Here is a 16,714-nt window from a genome sequence, read left to right as displayed (position 1 = left end):
AGATGTTGTGTATTTAGGGTGTGACTTTTGCCCTTTCTCTACCCCAAAACCAGTAGAGACCTTCAGCAGCCAGACAAGTTTATTCAAATTCAACAGATGCCAAACAGCATACAAATACTCACTTAAAGCATAGAAATACAGAATTATACTTTATTAATTATACTGTTTTATATTTGACAGATTTTATTGCATGACTTCTCGCAACTCTTTATTGTGATACTCACCCTTATCATAAAACCATCAATCATCAACAATCAACAATTATAAATAAATTCTAAATTCTGGCTTAAAAAAAGATAAAGCATATATATGTTTATACATTTTATGCATTTTTAACACATTTCAGAGCCTCAAACTGGGAGGGCCTGCAGCACTTTGATCGTCAGACACACTCTCTTACTTCCCTCCCAATTTATCTGACAGGCTTTGAAAGAATAGAATATAACAGAGCCATAAAATTACAGTAGCAGGCTGGAAAAGACTTTACAGCACATATACACTTGCAGTATAAAGAGACTGGCCTTTCAGCACTAGAAGAGACTTATTTAGAGGGTTATTAGTCGCATTTACTGCCATGGCCCCTGGGGGGTCTTTCATTATGAACTGGCTCTATATGGCTCCTATTAACAGCAGTGGAAAAATACACCGGGTGAGTAAAGGTGAGTTTAAAAAAAAAAAAAAAAAAAAAAAAAGTGTACATGTGTGTATGTGTGTACATGACTGTGTAGGTGAGTTTAGGGAGTGTAAGTGACAGACGCATGGCTAAGGCTTACCTGTGCCCCTTTCATGATTTACAGCTTTTCTTTCACTTAAAACATCTGACTCCAGAGGCTTTTAAGGTATTGACTGATCTGATAATGGCTCCTTTATCTACAGCAAAGAGAATACATAATATAGAGCAACAAGAAAAGAAAGTGTTTTTCACTTTTCATTTTAATCCTCTGTATTGCTGATCTTTTTCTTCGTACTGCCAAGCTGTCACATGTAAGGTTTAAGATAAACTTCCAGTGCCACATTTAGTCAGAAATCTAACCACAGAAACACTGTGGTTGCACTTCTCTAAGAAGCAAAGAGCACATTAAATTCCTGTACACTCTCTGTGGTGAAGCTGCAAATGTGACTGTGAGAGGTGTCACCTACAAAACTCTTGCAAAACCCAGTGATGGTAGAGTGATAGACACACAGACTGCCCTGCTGTCTATCACAATGGTAAAAACAACAACATTCTGAAAATAGAGACTCCTCCTTCCAGGGATTGAGCTAAACTCTGATTACCAGGTATTCACTTGAGGAAGTTCGAGGTACTGATGATTTGAATGCTTGTCTGGTGGTCAGGAAACTTTGTTTGCTGCTTTGTTTTACACATACAATTCAGCTAAAGAGTATGTACATTGTTTAAATTCCTCCATAGCAGAAGAGTAATACAAGTCTGCAGTAATAAAATTTACAATGGAAAACTATCCTTGAATAATGGATCCCTTTCCACACAAATACAGTGTTAAATACATATTTTAATGCAATTTTAGCCCACCAAAATATCTTTATGTCAATTTTATAAAAATAACCTACCTATCATTATCTAAAATAAAAGGGAAGGGATATTTTAGAGAAATCACACCTCCAAAGAAAATACACTCAAACCCTCCCACCTCATAATGTGATAGGAGGCCATGTCCTTGATGCAATGCCAAGCGGACCATTTTAGCCAATTCAACCTCTGCTGACCCAAGCCCGGCCTTAGCTGAAGCACACAGAGAGGGGTTCATTCAGACAGGTGGGGTGGGCACTTGGCCAGGGTGGGAGTGCATGCACGTGGACACACAGGCATACATAAAAACATACATATTATAAGTTCCCATGTGATCAAAGCGTAGGCCAGAGTGTTGTAGATCCCCTTCAGTCAACCCCACTCCTCTCTAGCAGGTAAACGCCCTGGCCTGCCGTATATATCCTTGCTTCTGCGTGTGAGAGGGGAGAAACCACAGGGCCCCCCAGACGAGCTCCATCAACAGGCCCTCTATTCATCTCCTGGGCCAGAACAGTGGGCTCTCTGACGGAGCTCCAGCACCTGGCTGCGGATGGACGCAACATCAGAGGCAGGGTGGCGGCAGCACTGGTCGCCACACCTGAATAAACCCCCACCCCCACCCCAAGACCCACATCAAATGGCACGGCTGGCCTATTTGAAAACCTGAGAGCATGAGAGCTGAGAGAGTTGAAGCTAGAAAGCAGCCAAGAGAGTTGCGGAAGGCTATAGGATTGGCTGTACAAACAGGCCACTCAGGTGCTGCTGCAGACTACTGTTTTCATTAACAGGAGTGAAGAAGAAACTCGGCCCTGTCCATGAGGAGGAGAAGGAGGAGGAGAGAGAGACACATACACACACACACACACACACACACACACACACACACTGAAGGCGATAGAGTGTATTTATACAGGTGCCTCCAATATTGGAGTAGAAAGACACACCTGTAAGAGACAGGGAAGCATCTATACCAAGTCTGGGAATTTTCCAAGTAGGGACTGGGTTGGGCCTTACTTTGATTTCTCTACAGCCAGAGTAGCAGTTGCCAGCATTCAGTCTGCTGAGCAATCTAATGCACATTCAAATTCTAATCTTGATTAACACGATTTACACTTACAAGTGTAAGTACACAAGTGAAGAAGACACACTGATATCAATATAAATGTGAACTCATTTCCTCACAATTCAGCTATAGTACTAATACGACCACATTGAGTCTATGCCTGTCATATGACATGTACTATATAAATAAACTTGACGACTACAACAACCACAACTACCGCATGCCAGTGTGCTATTGTGTGTTCTGGTTCCTTGCATCACTGCATTGGGGGGTTTGAAGCCTCTAAATGATTTTCACCAGGACTGGTTGACTATTTCAACAGAAAAGAAATGGAAATGAAACGCCACCTACAAATCTAATAACCAATAATATCAAATAATAACAACTAATATCTAGTTTCTGACAGGCATTTTCTTTTTTCTGTTGTCCAATGTTATTTGTCATAAATGGTCTTTTCATAAATTAATGTCTTATTTTCTCTGTCCTGTATGCTCTCTTGAGTGAAACTTCTTTCATAATACATTTTGTTTTTCCCCACTTCTGTTTAAAAATGTGAAGTAATGTTTGCTCAATTTTAGATTTTAGATGCAAATCTCAAACTCTATCTCTATTCTAAACATATAAGTCACTAATGAATGTGAATACGTTTTTATATTACTTTTCTTTCCAGTAATTAATATAATTTTGCAATAATAAATAAGGAGAAATAACATGTCAGTTGCAGTAACTGCTAAGAGAAGAGCACAATTTCACAAATCATCTGGAGTTTATTATCAGGTTGTTTATGGTTTGAATGGAATTAAATATACCTAAATGAGCTCTTTTGAAATCCAATAATGAGGACCTATTAGTTAAATTTTGGGTAATTATGGTAGTTGAATGGGTTCATTAGCTGAATTTGTATATTTAACCTAAATTTTATAATACTGATATCCATGAGGACAAACACTATTAGACAAAAACATATCAAATACTAGAACAAAAGAGCTGAATGGAAACAATCAAATTAATATAGGCACATACATGTAGGTCTAATCAAAACAAACACTTCTTCACTTTTTCTAAAATTATCCTGCCCCAAAACAAAAGAAAGAGCAGCTATGACATCATGGGACAGCTCAGTGAGTCATGTTGTGAAAACAGCAATTTCCTGGGTTCATTTTCCTTTCCCATCTGTCTGGTTTTTTTTTTTGTTTGTTTTTTTTTGTTTTGTTTTTTTAAATTGGGCTCTACATTTATGGTGGCACAGGGGATAGGGTTGGTCTGGGGAAATGAACAGACACTGGTGCCAAAGATAAAGCAATGCAGGGCACGGGAGAATGCTGGAGGAGGTATGCCACAATGAGGCATAAATGCACATGCAAAAACATACAGTACATATCTGCAGACCACATGAGAGTGAGTGGAAAGTCATGATTATAGTGCATTTCAAACAGCATCCCAACACAAATGCTCCTCATTATTAGAGTGAATGCTTTGAAGGAGAGACAAACCAACAATAGACCTGCTCGTCATCTTTTATTTAAAACACAGTTAATAGCGCAGTAAGATAAAAAGCTACTGGTGGAATATGCCATAATATAATATACCCAGTTCTTGTTTCCCTGTGTATTTTCTGCTTGCTGCAGCTGTAAATGCTACTTGGTCTGGCCTGGTTGATGGCAAGCTTTTCATGCTGACTTTGCATTATATCCTGATACACCACACCACACCACACCAGGATACTTACCAAAACCAGCATGCCATGACAGGCTCACTTTAATCTACCGCTATGTGCACTCCAGGCAGAATTCATTGGACCTCATCTATAAAAAGGCATTTATATCATTTCCAGCCACTGCATCCAGACCAGGAAATAATCTTGATGCAACGATTAGAGATCATGGTAGTAAGAGTATCTTTTTATTTAGTGGAAGTTTTATTTATGCAGTACTTGCATGCTGAGTCTCTGGATTTTCCAACCTGAGGCGAGAGGCCATAAAGCAGGCCATTCCCCCAGTCACTGATGGTCCCTTGCCATAAAACCCTCCCAGAACCACAAACACCAAAGAAGGGGAGTAAACACTCTCACCCCTTATAACAGCAGCAAGAGGGCCTTCATTAATGCGGGATGGCCAGTGTCAAGCACAGCTTATCGTGCTCTTTAATTATGTACTTCATGAAAATGTGTTTTATTGCCCTGGGTGGGACATATGTGTCATAAAAGATGACTTGCTGACTCTCTTTTTGGCCCTGGTATGAGAATTTACTCCAGTGGCCAGTGATCTCTCTCTCTCTCTGGAAGAACAATAAAATTTTAAACATGCTGTATCATCTCTTCTCTGTTAAATCACACAGTGTGTGATTTAAATTAGAAAGCCCTGATCCAAAAAAGAACTTCTTTATAGAGAACATTTAATCTGAGTTACTTTCTTCACATGCACATAAACTCGAACATCTCTTTTAATTGCATGGATCTCTGTCCTAGAGATACAACTCTTGAGAATAATGTTTCTTGGCTTCCATTTCAGTAATTAAAGTGAAAATCTTTTTAGATTACTTATTTCCTCTTCAGTAATTAATGTAAATTTTCAATAATCAATTATTCAATTATGAAGATTAACATTTCCAATCCATCTGGTAGCAGTAATTATTTAAGAGTAAAATTTCCAAATCATCTGGTACTTATCATCTGTTAGTTCTTTGCTGTGTTTGTGTAATTAAATATCCTCAAGTTAGTTTATTTTGCCTTCCATTAATGAGGATCTAATAAATTAATTTAGAGTAATATTCTTGGTTGAATGGGTTCATAAACTCAGTTTATATATTCAACCTTATACTACTAATATGACAACAAACATTATTTGGTAAATGCTACAAATATCAGGACTGTAGCTGCATAATTAAACTGTGTTTAGGCTGCAAGTATAACACGTACATACATACATCCATCAATACAACTTTTTACTAAAATTTGACAATCTGCAGTTGTGTTTGATTGGCTAGTCTTATCTCACGACAATTTGATGCAGAAGAAACAAACACCAACAAAAGTACTTAAAGGGTTGTAGCTTTGCGGTTCAAAAAGCTGCCACTAGGTTCAGTGGATAAAAAAATCTCTCCAAACCGCTTGAAAGTTGGCTCGTCTTGGTTTCACAAACATTTTGTCAATCCAAAGTGGAAATAGCATAAACAACAACAGATAAACTGAAAATATGCACCATGACCCAACACATAAAACACTGTTTACCAAATGCAGACAATCTTACAATTATTGACCAAAGTTTTGACTAGGGGCTAGAGAGTGCACACTTCATCAATCGAACCCCAATGCCCCCAACCTCTGTGAGAACAACCCAATTTAGATGGTGATGGTAATATACTGCCAGCTTAACTGTGACATTTATGCTGGTTATATTTTGGAACAATTAAACTATTTCTGATATGTCCAAGTGAGTAAAAGGTAGAATAGAGGTCAGTAACCACATAAAAAGCCCAGAGTCTGTAATGAGATTAACTACTGAATCCCTCCATGCACAGCTCTGCTGTCCAGAGAATATGAATCAGTGTGTGGCTGTTTTACTGCCCCAAGACTATTTTCTGTCTTTTTTATGCTCTAGAAATTGGCAGAAAGTCAAGAAACTGGGGCACAATTTGTTCTTTTCTTTCTTGGTTCCTTTCTCTATCTTTTCATAAAGCAGCAGCACCCGGGGCAGCTTTTCTTGCTGCAGGGCAGAAGGCCACATATCTTACCCCATCCGTCCGTCTGTGTGCATATGTGTGTCTTATGCATGTGCCCAAGTTGGGGCCCTTTTCTAGTATGGTTTGTCATTCTTATACTTGGCAGCAAAGCCAAAAGTATTAACAGGATTTATTGGCTATTTTCACATCAGATTCACTGTTGAATCTTGCATAAAGTCCCATAAAATAACTTCTTGGTCAGCACATGTTTTAGAGTACAGAGTTGAGAAGAAGTGGGGCATGCTTCAGGGAACCTTTCATATCACAAACATTTGTCAAAGTGATAATAATCAAGCTTTTTTAAAAAAACAGACTCGTGTGACAGAAAGCATGAATGCATTTTAGATTTTTCCTCTTGACTAAACACCATATGTTTGAAACACTCCAACATGCCGTTAATATCACAGTACAGTGTAAAAGACATACAGAGGCCACACAAACAAAAAGTCAATTTGTTCAGAGCTCTGCACAAAAGACGCCAGTTGCTCAGTAGAGAGAGGCCCCTACTTGAAGAGGACAGGCCATGATGCATGTGTCTCTGCCTGCAATCCCTCCCGTGGCGCTGCAGTGGGTTTTCATTGTTTATCTCTGGCTAGCTTGTAAGAGGGTAACTAATTAAGAGCTGCCTGCAGGTGGCCAATGTAGGCTTTTACAGGTCTGAGAGGAGACAAGAAGGAGGAGTAGGAGGACAGGGAACCTGGCCATATACAGCAGGAGGACGTGGCTACCGCCTAAGGTCATAAGATGTCAGAAATTACTGATATGGTGTCGCTAGAAAGAGTAAAAAACCAGAAGAAGAGTTTTATGGTAGGTGGAGAGGCTGAGATGTGAGGCAGTAGTCAAGAGAACAGAGAGAAAAAAGGGAATCACAGTAGAGAGCAGAGAGAGAGATAGGACACAATCATTGCAATCAGCTAAACAAGGCCTTCCTCTGTTTGGGGCCTAAGAAGTACACTTGGAAACATTTACTCATTCTCCAAGAGGCTAAATGTCAATCTGCTTTGAGGTGGCTTTAGGATCAGCAGCCCTGCTGGGGTTTGTTATGATTTCATCCAACAGTTATCCAGTAAATCTCAGAAATGAACATCCTCAAAGTGTACAGCACACTGTGCCATATCAAACTACTAAGCCTCTAGGTTCTCACACATTCTGATGTATATACACAATCAACGGAAATCAGTGTTTGTCTGAATCGTAACAAAATCAAGCCTCATTTACACAGGGCTGAGTAAACAAATATTGAAGGAAGTGTTTACAGTAAAAAGGGAAGAGGTATGCTGATGGTTGTGGAACAAGTGTATGTGGGTTTTCTGTGTTTTTTCCATTTGAGATGTTTCAGTAAATCCTACAAATAATCATAAATTGGCTTTAAATAAACAAGAGAAGTATTAATAAAAATTTATCTCAGAAGGAAAAAAGTGTGCATGTATGTATTTTTGCTTCAGAGGAGCAGAAGTCATAGTTGTGTGCGGATGCTGCCCTGCACCACTTCCTCTTCAGAAGCATATCAGAGAAACGTCAGAGCCAGCTGCATTGATGTCTCTTACACGTGTGAAAAAAATACACACACACAGACACACACTTATTTTGGGGGCAGTTTGCTTCAGCAAAGTCAAACAAACAGTGGAACGTTCCAGTCAGTGCTGTCAACGTGAAATAAAAGAGACAGAGGGTGGAAGGTGTGGAAAAAAACCCAATTCCTGGATATGAAATAACAAAAAACTTGCCTCAGGCGGTAAGGGTGGATCTGGTAGCTTGTCTGCAGAAATCCAGATAAGGATGCCAAATGACAGTGCTGTCCTTGGTGGCGTGACACCAGGGGCAAAACAAACCAGCTGTTATGGGAGTGCCCAGCATGGCTCAAATCTGAGCTTGGCTGTTACAGCTGAGTTACGGGCACAGCGGCCCTGCAAGGGATACAAATAGACACAGTCTCTGCAGCTGGAAGACTCACTCTCACACACCCTGACATTAACAGCCAGCGGCCTCACATCCACATATGCAAATAGCCACACACAAACATACATAAAAAAGTTAATTTAAAAAAACCATGCACCCACGCCATGAGATGACCCATGCTGAATTTTCCATGAATGCCATCTTTAAAAAGGATGCAATCTTTAATATGGTTCAAATTATTCCAATATGTAATGAGATAAAGTTATTTATTAATATCCTAGCCAGAAATCTAACTATCTGCTTATTGTGATCAACTGGGTAAGATCCAACATAGCATAAAATGACAGCTTACCACTGACAGTAAAAAAGGCTGTAATGATTCTAGGAATGACATGAGCCAACAGGACCTTAGAGGTGATGGGCTGTTTTATGACATATTTTACCAACATGTTGCCTGCTTACTGTAAAAGAGTACCACCTTATTCTGTTAGGACAAAGGATAAATTATCAGACATTTCATTGTACTTTGCATATTATTTAAAAACAAGCTCACACTTGAACATTCTCTACAGTATCAAGTGTTTCCTGAGGAGCACTTTTGGATTAAGTGTCTGATAATTTGACAGTAAAAAGAATGATAGATGTTGTGGGGATGCAACCTATTACTTAGTGCAACAATTTCTAAACTGCAAGACAAAAAGATACACATGTCACATACAATTAATAAATGGCATTATTAATCTCAAATTACATGTATTTACAGATGTCTTTCTTATGGTAGTCGACAGGCAATAACAAATTAGTGCAGCATATGCACAGACTACCATAGGCTTTTATGTTTTATAGTACCAGACATGTGGTACTGTAGTTGGTTACCTCTTTATATATCAGCACACTCTATAAATTATTGGTCATATAATATAAGAATGACGACTCATCTTTTACATTAGACACTTAATGCTTCACTACAACAGGAGGTTTTAAGCATGAACCACACTTATTCTTAAGCATCAAGTTTTAAAGAACCCAATAGATTCAAGAAAAACAGCCCAGAAAATAAACTATGACACATATGAATCACATTTTCCAGGAGTGGCACACCTATCAAATTTCAAATTAATGATTTATAGGAGTTTGGGTAGTGGCTATTCATTGTGTCTGTGTTATGTCAAAGTTTAAGTCTTCCTTGGTCTCCCTTTGACCATCCGATGAAATCAGGCTGGAAAGGATGGAGAGAAAAGGGAAGAAAGAGAGAAAAAGAATGGCAGGAGAGCCAGTACAGTACCTTGTGGAATTCAAGTGCTGTGTGGAGAAAGAGTCCTGGACCAATGCCACGAACGGGCAGGTCAAAAGACTGCAAGAGAGAAAAGAAGGACTCTGCTGCACATAACTCTCTTTTTACTGTTAAAGTTTGTTTTATTTATGTTTCACTTGAATGAGAGGATTAATTAATCCTCTGTGAGTGGAGAGCATTTCATCACTCACTGGGTATTTCTTTTAACTTAAAACAAGAAATTGGAGAATGAAGTATTTAGTATATGGTAATGACTCTGTGTGCCTCTGTACAAAAGGTGCACTAAGCCTTTTGTTTTTAAGAGGGTAGAGAGAAGAGAGGAGAATGTAGACTGAATAAGAAAAGCCAGGGGGCCAGACAGAGTGGTGAACATCAGAGGTGATATTAGATTTGCAGGGTAGTGGAAGGAAAAGAAGGCCTGCAAGACGGTAATTCTCCATACAATTATAAACATCCATGAGCACACATCTGTGAGGATAAACACATGCACTAACACTTACACACCGACAATGAGTTGGAAAAACAAAAACACATGTCTCATTTTCTCTCTTGCACACACTCATGTGTCCCATCTTTCTCCTTTAAAAGCTCTCTGTGCATCATTCTAGAAAGGATCAAAATGTGACTAACTGTTATAAACTAGCCCATGAATGACCAGAAAAACACTTGTGAGTCATTGTGGTCATTATACCAATTATTAAAACTAATTGTTTGCAGAAATAAACTAAAATACAGGCAGCTCATGCTTTCTTTGGGTATATGAAATAAATATTGACTGGCGTATAGACAGCATTTATAAAGCATCTCTCTAGTCTTCCAACCACTCAAAGCACTCTATACTACTAATTTATTTATTTATTTCTCAACAGGGACAACATTCATCAATTCACACACACTTACACACTCATGGCACAGCAGTTCGGGAGCATTTTGGGGTTCAGTATGTTGCCTAAGAACACTTGGGCAACCCTAGTGGAGGGCCTGGGATCAAGTATATAAGCAAATAGAAAGGACTAAATGCAATACGTAGGATACTTTATCAATTGTCTCTCTTTTTGGATAATTTTAGCCTTCATAGTATTATTTGTTTTTGTGTTTAGTATTTTTTGTCTGTCTAAACACTGATTCCTGTTTTTTATAATTATTTTGTTTGTGTGCCTGATGTGTTATTGTCCTGCATGCTATTTTTTACACTGCCGTCCTGGCCAGGTATCTGCAGGACGGCAGATACCTGGTATTTTGCATCTTGCAAAAGAGGTTTCTGACATCTATGAGACTTACCTGACTAAATAAACGAATACAAATAAAATAAAAAAGGAAAAGGAGAAGGAAAAAGGAAAAATACTGCAGTCAACATGTCACAGCAAAAAACACTGATACACAACATGTAAACCATAGATGAACCATATCTATTTTTAACAACCAGTTATAGACAACAACAACATGGCAACCCCATGTAGCACTCAAGTTTCCTAAAATCCCATAATCTAACTCCATTGAAACCTATAACCCTTGGTATTCAGTCCTATGGGACTTGGTATTACCTGTCTGCTCAGAATGTAACCATCTCATCTGGATGCAATAATGCCACATGATTCGTCCCTAGTGGGAAAGGCACTCTAGTAGTCTTCCACTACAGGGCTTAAGCCTAACAATAGTGTTGACATGTTGTTTGTTCAACATCTTACCTCTATGTGAACACGTAAAGTGACTGTTGATGGTGTAAACTTACAAAAACACAATACAGGAGTACCTTTGTGCTGAAAGGGCAAAAAGCAATTAGTAGAGGAATGATGTGGAGTAAATTGTTGTTGTCATAATCATGCTCCGCAACAGCACGTTAACACAAGAAGCAAAGGAAATCTAATTACAACAGAATTACATTTCAGTTCACATTAATGAAAGTCATTAATGAAACTCATTTGAGTGTCAGTAGGAGGACAACAACATCAACATAACATATTCGTATATACATAACATATTCGCAATGCACACAGAAACCAACAGCAGTACAGCAGTGAATACTCAATCCTATGAGGGCATGTGGTGACAAGCCATCCGGTACCTTAACATGTCCTACAACCTATTGAGAGGGATTTCTTTGACATTTTCCTCTAGACTAAAGGGATAATCCTCTTTATCATTCTCTGTACCTGATATGGCCTTGGCTCTCAAGAGTCTCTTTAACCCTCACGAGAGTTCAACAAAACAACTTCATTTAGAGAGCAGCTAGAGGGGCTCTCTGGTCTGACAAAAGGCCTTTAGGTACTATGACGAGAAGGGAAATCAGTATTATGTGGATCAGAGAATGGAGGTCAGTGTCGGGTGATGGATGGGAGGGAGATGAGGGCTCCAGAGGAGACTGGAGGGGGGACTTACTGCGTCTTGTCAGTCACCACAGGAAGGGGAATGTCCTCACTCATGTAGTCCAGTTCATCGGTTATGCTGTTGGCCCGGGAGATGTCGATGGACAGGCTGTTGTCATGATTCCTTTTAACTGTAAAGGACAGAGATATTGGAAAATGTTTCCATTACACTTGTATTAAAGCTGATAAACTATACACAAATTTTATATTTTCTGTTAGTTGATTGGAAAGTTATTAAAACATGCTGCAGTACCTACAGCAGCTCTAAATGGAGGAATCACACTGAAAGCTACCAAATAAAAAATAGGACTTAAAAAATTAATATAAAATAAATAAATAAATAAAACAAAATAAATATTAATTATGGCTTCTGTAAGAACTGTTTTATATCATAGAGGATTTGGAGCTACTTATATTAGGTTGAATATTATCCTGTTGAAATTTCAGGACCAATGATTTTTGTTAGCCTTTCACAAAATGAGCTGAGAAGTGCAGGAATAGACAACTGTAGGTGAGTAAATGAGTAAAATAAAGGCAGACACAAAGAAACAAGGAGATACCTGGAGATGCTGGGCAGCTCAGAGCAAAAGATGACCAAGAATGATGAGGAGGGCCTGATGTCATGCATAAAGAATTTTAAAAAAAAGACAGAAAAAGAAAGGAAAGAAGAGAAAAGAAATGAACACAATTTATATACTGAGAAAGAAGTGCAATAATTCTGGATTACCACGAAGGTCAACAGCATGTAAAATTTCTATTTCTGTGGAGAAAGTATGAAATTCTGGTGTGGAATGTAGGAACAAAAACAATATCATCAGTATTATGATAAATTCATTGTATCAACTGAGCAAAAAAAAAAAAAAAGACATGTTTACACGAGGAAACTACATAAGCATTAGCTGAAATCGTAGCAGTAAAGTTCAACAGCTGGCTGGCTGGCTACTGGCGCGGCTAAAAACAACAGCAAAGAACAACATGTGTAGCAGGGTCTTGACCTGCAATCAGACTGTCAGCAGAGTTTGACATGTCTCTCCTAGAAACCAACAGGCCTCCATTGTGATAAAGAATGGAGAGGAAAATCTATGACCAAGAACAGAATGACCATTTCAATTCAAGCAAAAGCCATTCAAGCTCTCTTGTATTCCATCATCGAGTTTGTTTAACATTGTCCAATCCGGAAGCAGAAATGGCAAGAGAGAGACTGGGAAAGAGGGAAAGTGAGAGAAAGAGGAGGGGGGAGGAGGGGGGGGGGCTGTCCAGAGCTAACCAAAGCCACCTTCAGCACCAACTTCAGCTCATTGAAGGAGACATTAACTTGCTTTTCGGCTGCACAAACAAGACAAGGGTTTATGAACAATATGTAGTTTATCTGGACCATCAGTGCAAACATGTTTGGTTGGGAGAGTATGAACCAAGAGCCAGAGAGGGGGAGAGAAAGAAAAAGAAAATAAAAATAAAATAAAAGACAGTGAGATAGAGATACAGAGAGAATGGGGTGGGGGGCCAATCCATTGAGAGATTCTCACAGACAGGGAGGTGGGTGGGGCCAGACAGATAAGTGGAGCGATAAGCCGGACATTGACTAAATCAAACAATGACCAGTTTATTTCTGACCACTGGAGCTCCACAATGGCCGCTTATCAACTGCACTCCACCCCCCCCCCCCCTCTCTCCTTCTCTGCAGTGTCCAAGTCTAGGTCCCCACGGTGCCCTAGGCCCCTGTCCATTCCTAGCCAGGCCAGCCCTGTTCCTCACCCGTGGTGTTGGCAGGGCACCCAGTAAAGAAAACAGGCCAGGTCAACCCAGGACCAGTGTCTGAGTCTCTCTGCTTGGCTCTGGTTTGGTCCGGTTGGGGACAAAGGCCCAGCCAGCCAGCGAGTCTAATTAAAATACTGTCTGGGCCACATTAAAAAGGCAGGCTAGCTAATGATTAACACAGAGGAGTTTTTAATAGGAGAGAAAGAAGCACTTAACCAGTGGAAGGGACTACTGGTTAGATGGTGCAGTAATCACATACACTCAGTCATTTTTGACAAAGAAGTAAAACAGTCTTGATTGTTTTTTTTCTTGTCTCTTGCACATTGGAAAAGTTTATGTCTTAGCATAAATGATAATGGACTAGGAAACATGAAAGTATAGGGAAGCCACGAGACCAATGTGCACTACAATATTTGTTGACATCATCTCTGTAACTAAAGGTGACAAGCTAATCCCTGGAATCACAATTTGTGCACCTCAGTTATGATATTAGAACAACTCACCTGTTTGTCTCAACATCCTGGTGATTCCTACGGAGAAAGTTAGAAATATTGTTACAATGGGACTGCAACGTGGCGGGAGCACAGAATAATTTGAGCAATAATGACACATTGTTCCAATTCATTTATTCAACAATGTTGTCAGGTGCTTAACTGGAACGCGCTTCTTAAGAAAGAGAAATTTAGACATTTTATATTTAGTGACAAGAATCCAAGACAGTATTAAATGGGGGTAAGTACAATTTTTTTTCATGAATTAACGTATTTGATTTACAATCTATGCTATCTTACTATCTGAACAAGTTTGCTATGTAGGTTAAGTGATTTGTAAAACGTACAATAACATGTTACTAGCAGAATCAACTGTTAATTATTGAGCTGTCAAGGTAACAAATTATTATATCACTTACTGCTACTTTGCCAAGAAATTATATCTCTTGGCATAGTATTTTAAGGAATGCAGTAGCCAAGTACGAAGTTGAAACAGCCATGGTTATAAAGACAAATAAATAAAAAAAGACAGCTGCCATGGTGTAGACAGTTGACTGTTTTATGGCTGGATCAGAGGCAAAGATCATACGGACCCATACTGTTTCAACTCTACACATTATCATTAGTGACAGCAGGCTGCAGACTTTGGCTGCTTCACATGGTTTCATGCCATTCACAGCTTGTCCAATTCCCTTTTCCACTCCATAGTCTCTGTGTCTTTATTTATTTATTCATGTTCAAGCCAAACATTAAAACTCTTAACATTTGCCTGTTGACAACTTCGTGGGCTGCCTGTACAATTAGTGTGAATGAATACTTTACCAAGTTTAATTTTATTTTCTTCCACATGAGCTTGCATGTGTTCTCCTTCATTATCTAAGATCCATCCAATTAAGCTGTACACTAAACAACTTTTCCTCTCATAAGCGGTTGCTTTTCTAGTGATGGCCTGCTTTTATGTCAAGTTTATGTCACTCCAGCTCCTTTTATGATTGCACGCTTTGACAGGAAAAACTCATAAAGTGCATTTATTAACCCGGAGACTGGGTCAATTCATTTGGCTGGGCTGGCTTTTAACACAGGAAGTTAAGCCACCATTCCCTTTACCAACCAGCCATCACAGTGTGTACATATAGCGCTGCATTGAATAAACATAGTTATGTTTGTTAGGTATGACAGCTGGCAACAATCTGGGACCACTATAGGGTACATTTATGATTATTTGAATGCTGAACAATCTCAAATCAACACCATCATTTTAGCCAAGCTAGTTTCAGTCTGGTGACGAAAAGAAAGCACATCTTGTGTTTGGCAGAACTGTAGCAATATTGGTAAACTGAAAGTGCCGTAACAAGAAATTCCAACTTGTAACCTTGACAAGCCCATATTTGAAGGTTTTTCCACTTATGCCCAATGTGAGTGTCTGTGGCCAGCATAGGGGACAAGTGAAGCAGTAAAGAGCTTGTAACTATGACCTCTAATCACCACAGAGACTGTAATGGCTTCCATCTGGCCTACTAGAAACACCTGGCAGCCATCTTGGCTCTAAGGGCATCAGGAGAGGGCCTCTGTTTACTGTGTGAAAATGAGAAACTAGCACATAACATCTCCTCCCATAATGTGTAATGGTCTCTTCTGTTTGTATGAAGTGAAGAACCCAAAGTGTAATCTTTTGCGAGAGACTGGCTGTAAAAAGCACATTTAGTTGAGGTTGAGGTTGTCCATTCTGTATTTGTTTAGTAGTTAAAGTTAGAGTAACAACAGTATGATAATAATGAAAGACTTAAAAAAGAAGAAAAGAATACATCTTCACTCACTACATAGACATTTTAGAGAGTTTGGCAAGATATAGAATATATGACTAATAACTACCTTCTGGCAAATGTTACTTAAGAAGCATCATGTCCTACCAATATATACCTCCGTAAAGAATGAATAATATGATTAAGTTAGTATGAAAATATGCTTGTGTCTCAATACCAATGCAGCGGAATTAGTCTTTATTTCATCAGGAGCATGCATATCACAGGGTAACAAGTAGCGTATGAAGGAGCATCCTGCAGTACACCACTATGAAGCATGTGATAAATAACTTGCATGTACCATTATAAAATCCACCAAACGAAGGCAAAGTCAGAAATAGAGGATCTCCAGTATGCCTAACTAACAGAGAAGCACAAGTGGAGAGGGCAGCCACAAGTACTTCACAGTGTAAAGAGTGAACTTGCATCAAGTGTGAAGGCCTATGTCACAGATGCAAAGTGACACAGTACGTTTTTTTTTTTTCTTTGTAATGAGTCTGTGTTTGTCAAGCTGGCAGCAAAACGATCCCATTTATCTACAGTTTATTTTTATGCACATTCAAAATAAGGGTGACAGACATTTGCCAACACAAGGTGACAGCTAATATTTCTAAAGCAAGTGCCATAAAAAATCTAATTTATCACAGACTTATTTTGGTCATTTAGATCCCCTGAACGCAAAAACACATCAAACTTTTACTGAAATAATGGGTTTCCAAGGCCTTTAAGGCAGCATGAGATCATTTCAAAGCCCTCAACATGCATTATTTCATCAAATAAAATTGTATTAAGA

The 16,714-nt window shown here is 39.0% G+C and overlaps 1 protein-coding gene across 1 annotated transcript in view; it reads right to left on the bottom strand.

Annotated features, from left to right (window-relative positions):
- The window catches only part of kcnq1.2 (potassium voltage-gated channel, KQT-like subfamily, member 1.2), a 169,371-nt gene that overhangs the window by 121,357 nt on the left and 31,300 nt on the right, over window positions 1–16,714 (bottom strand). Inside the window, exons 11-14 of the mRNA XM_053319246.1 lie at window positions 14,132–14,158; window positions 12,431–12,484; window positions 11,884–12,001; window positions 9,496–9,564 (exon numbers count right to left, since the gene is read on the bottom strand). Of these exons, the coding sequence (XP_053175221.1) occupies window positions 9,496–9,564; window positions 11,884–12,001; window positions 12,431–12,484; window positions 14,132–14,158 (268 nt within the window). The remainder of the gene's footprint in view (window positions 1–9,495; window positions 9,565–11,883; window positions 12,002–12,430; window positions 12,485–14,131; window positions 14,159–16,714) is intronic.

This window comes from Scomber japonicus, chromosome 5 (assembly GCF_027409825.1).
Source record: "Scomber japonicus isolate fScoJap1 chromosome 5, fScoJap1.pri, whole genome shotgun sequence".
Lineage (NCBI taxonomy): Eukaryota > Metazoa > Chordata > Actinopteri > Scombriformes > Scombridae > Scomber > Scomber japonicus.
The sequence above is the reverse complement of the archived record's forward strand: the minus strand, read 5'-3'. Positions and strand labels throughout refer to the sequence as shown.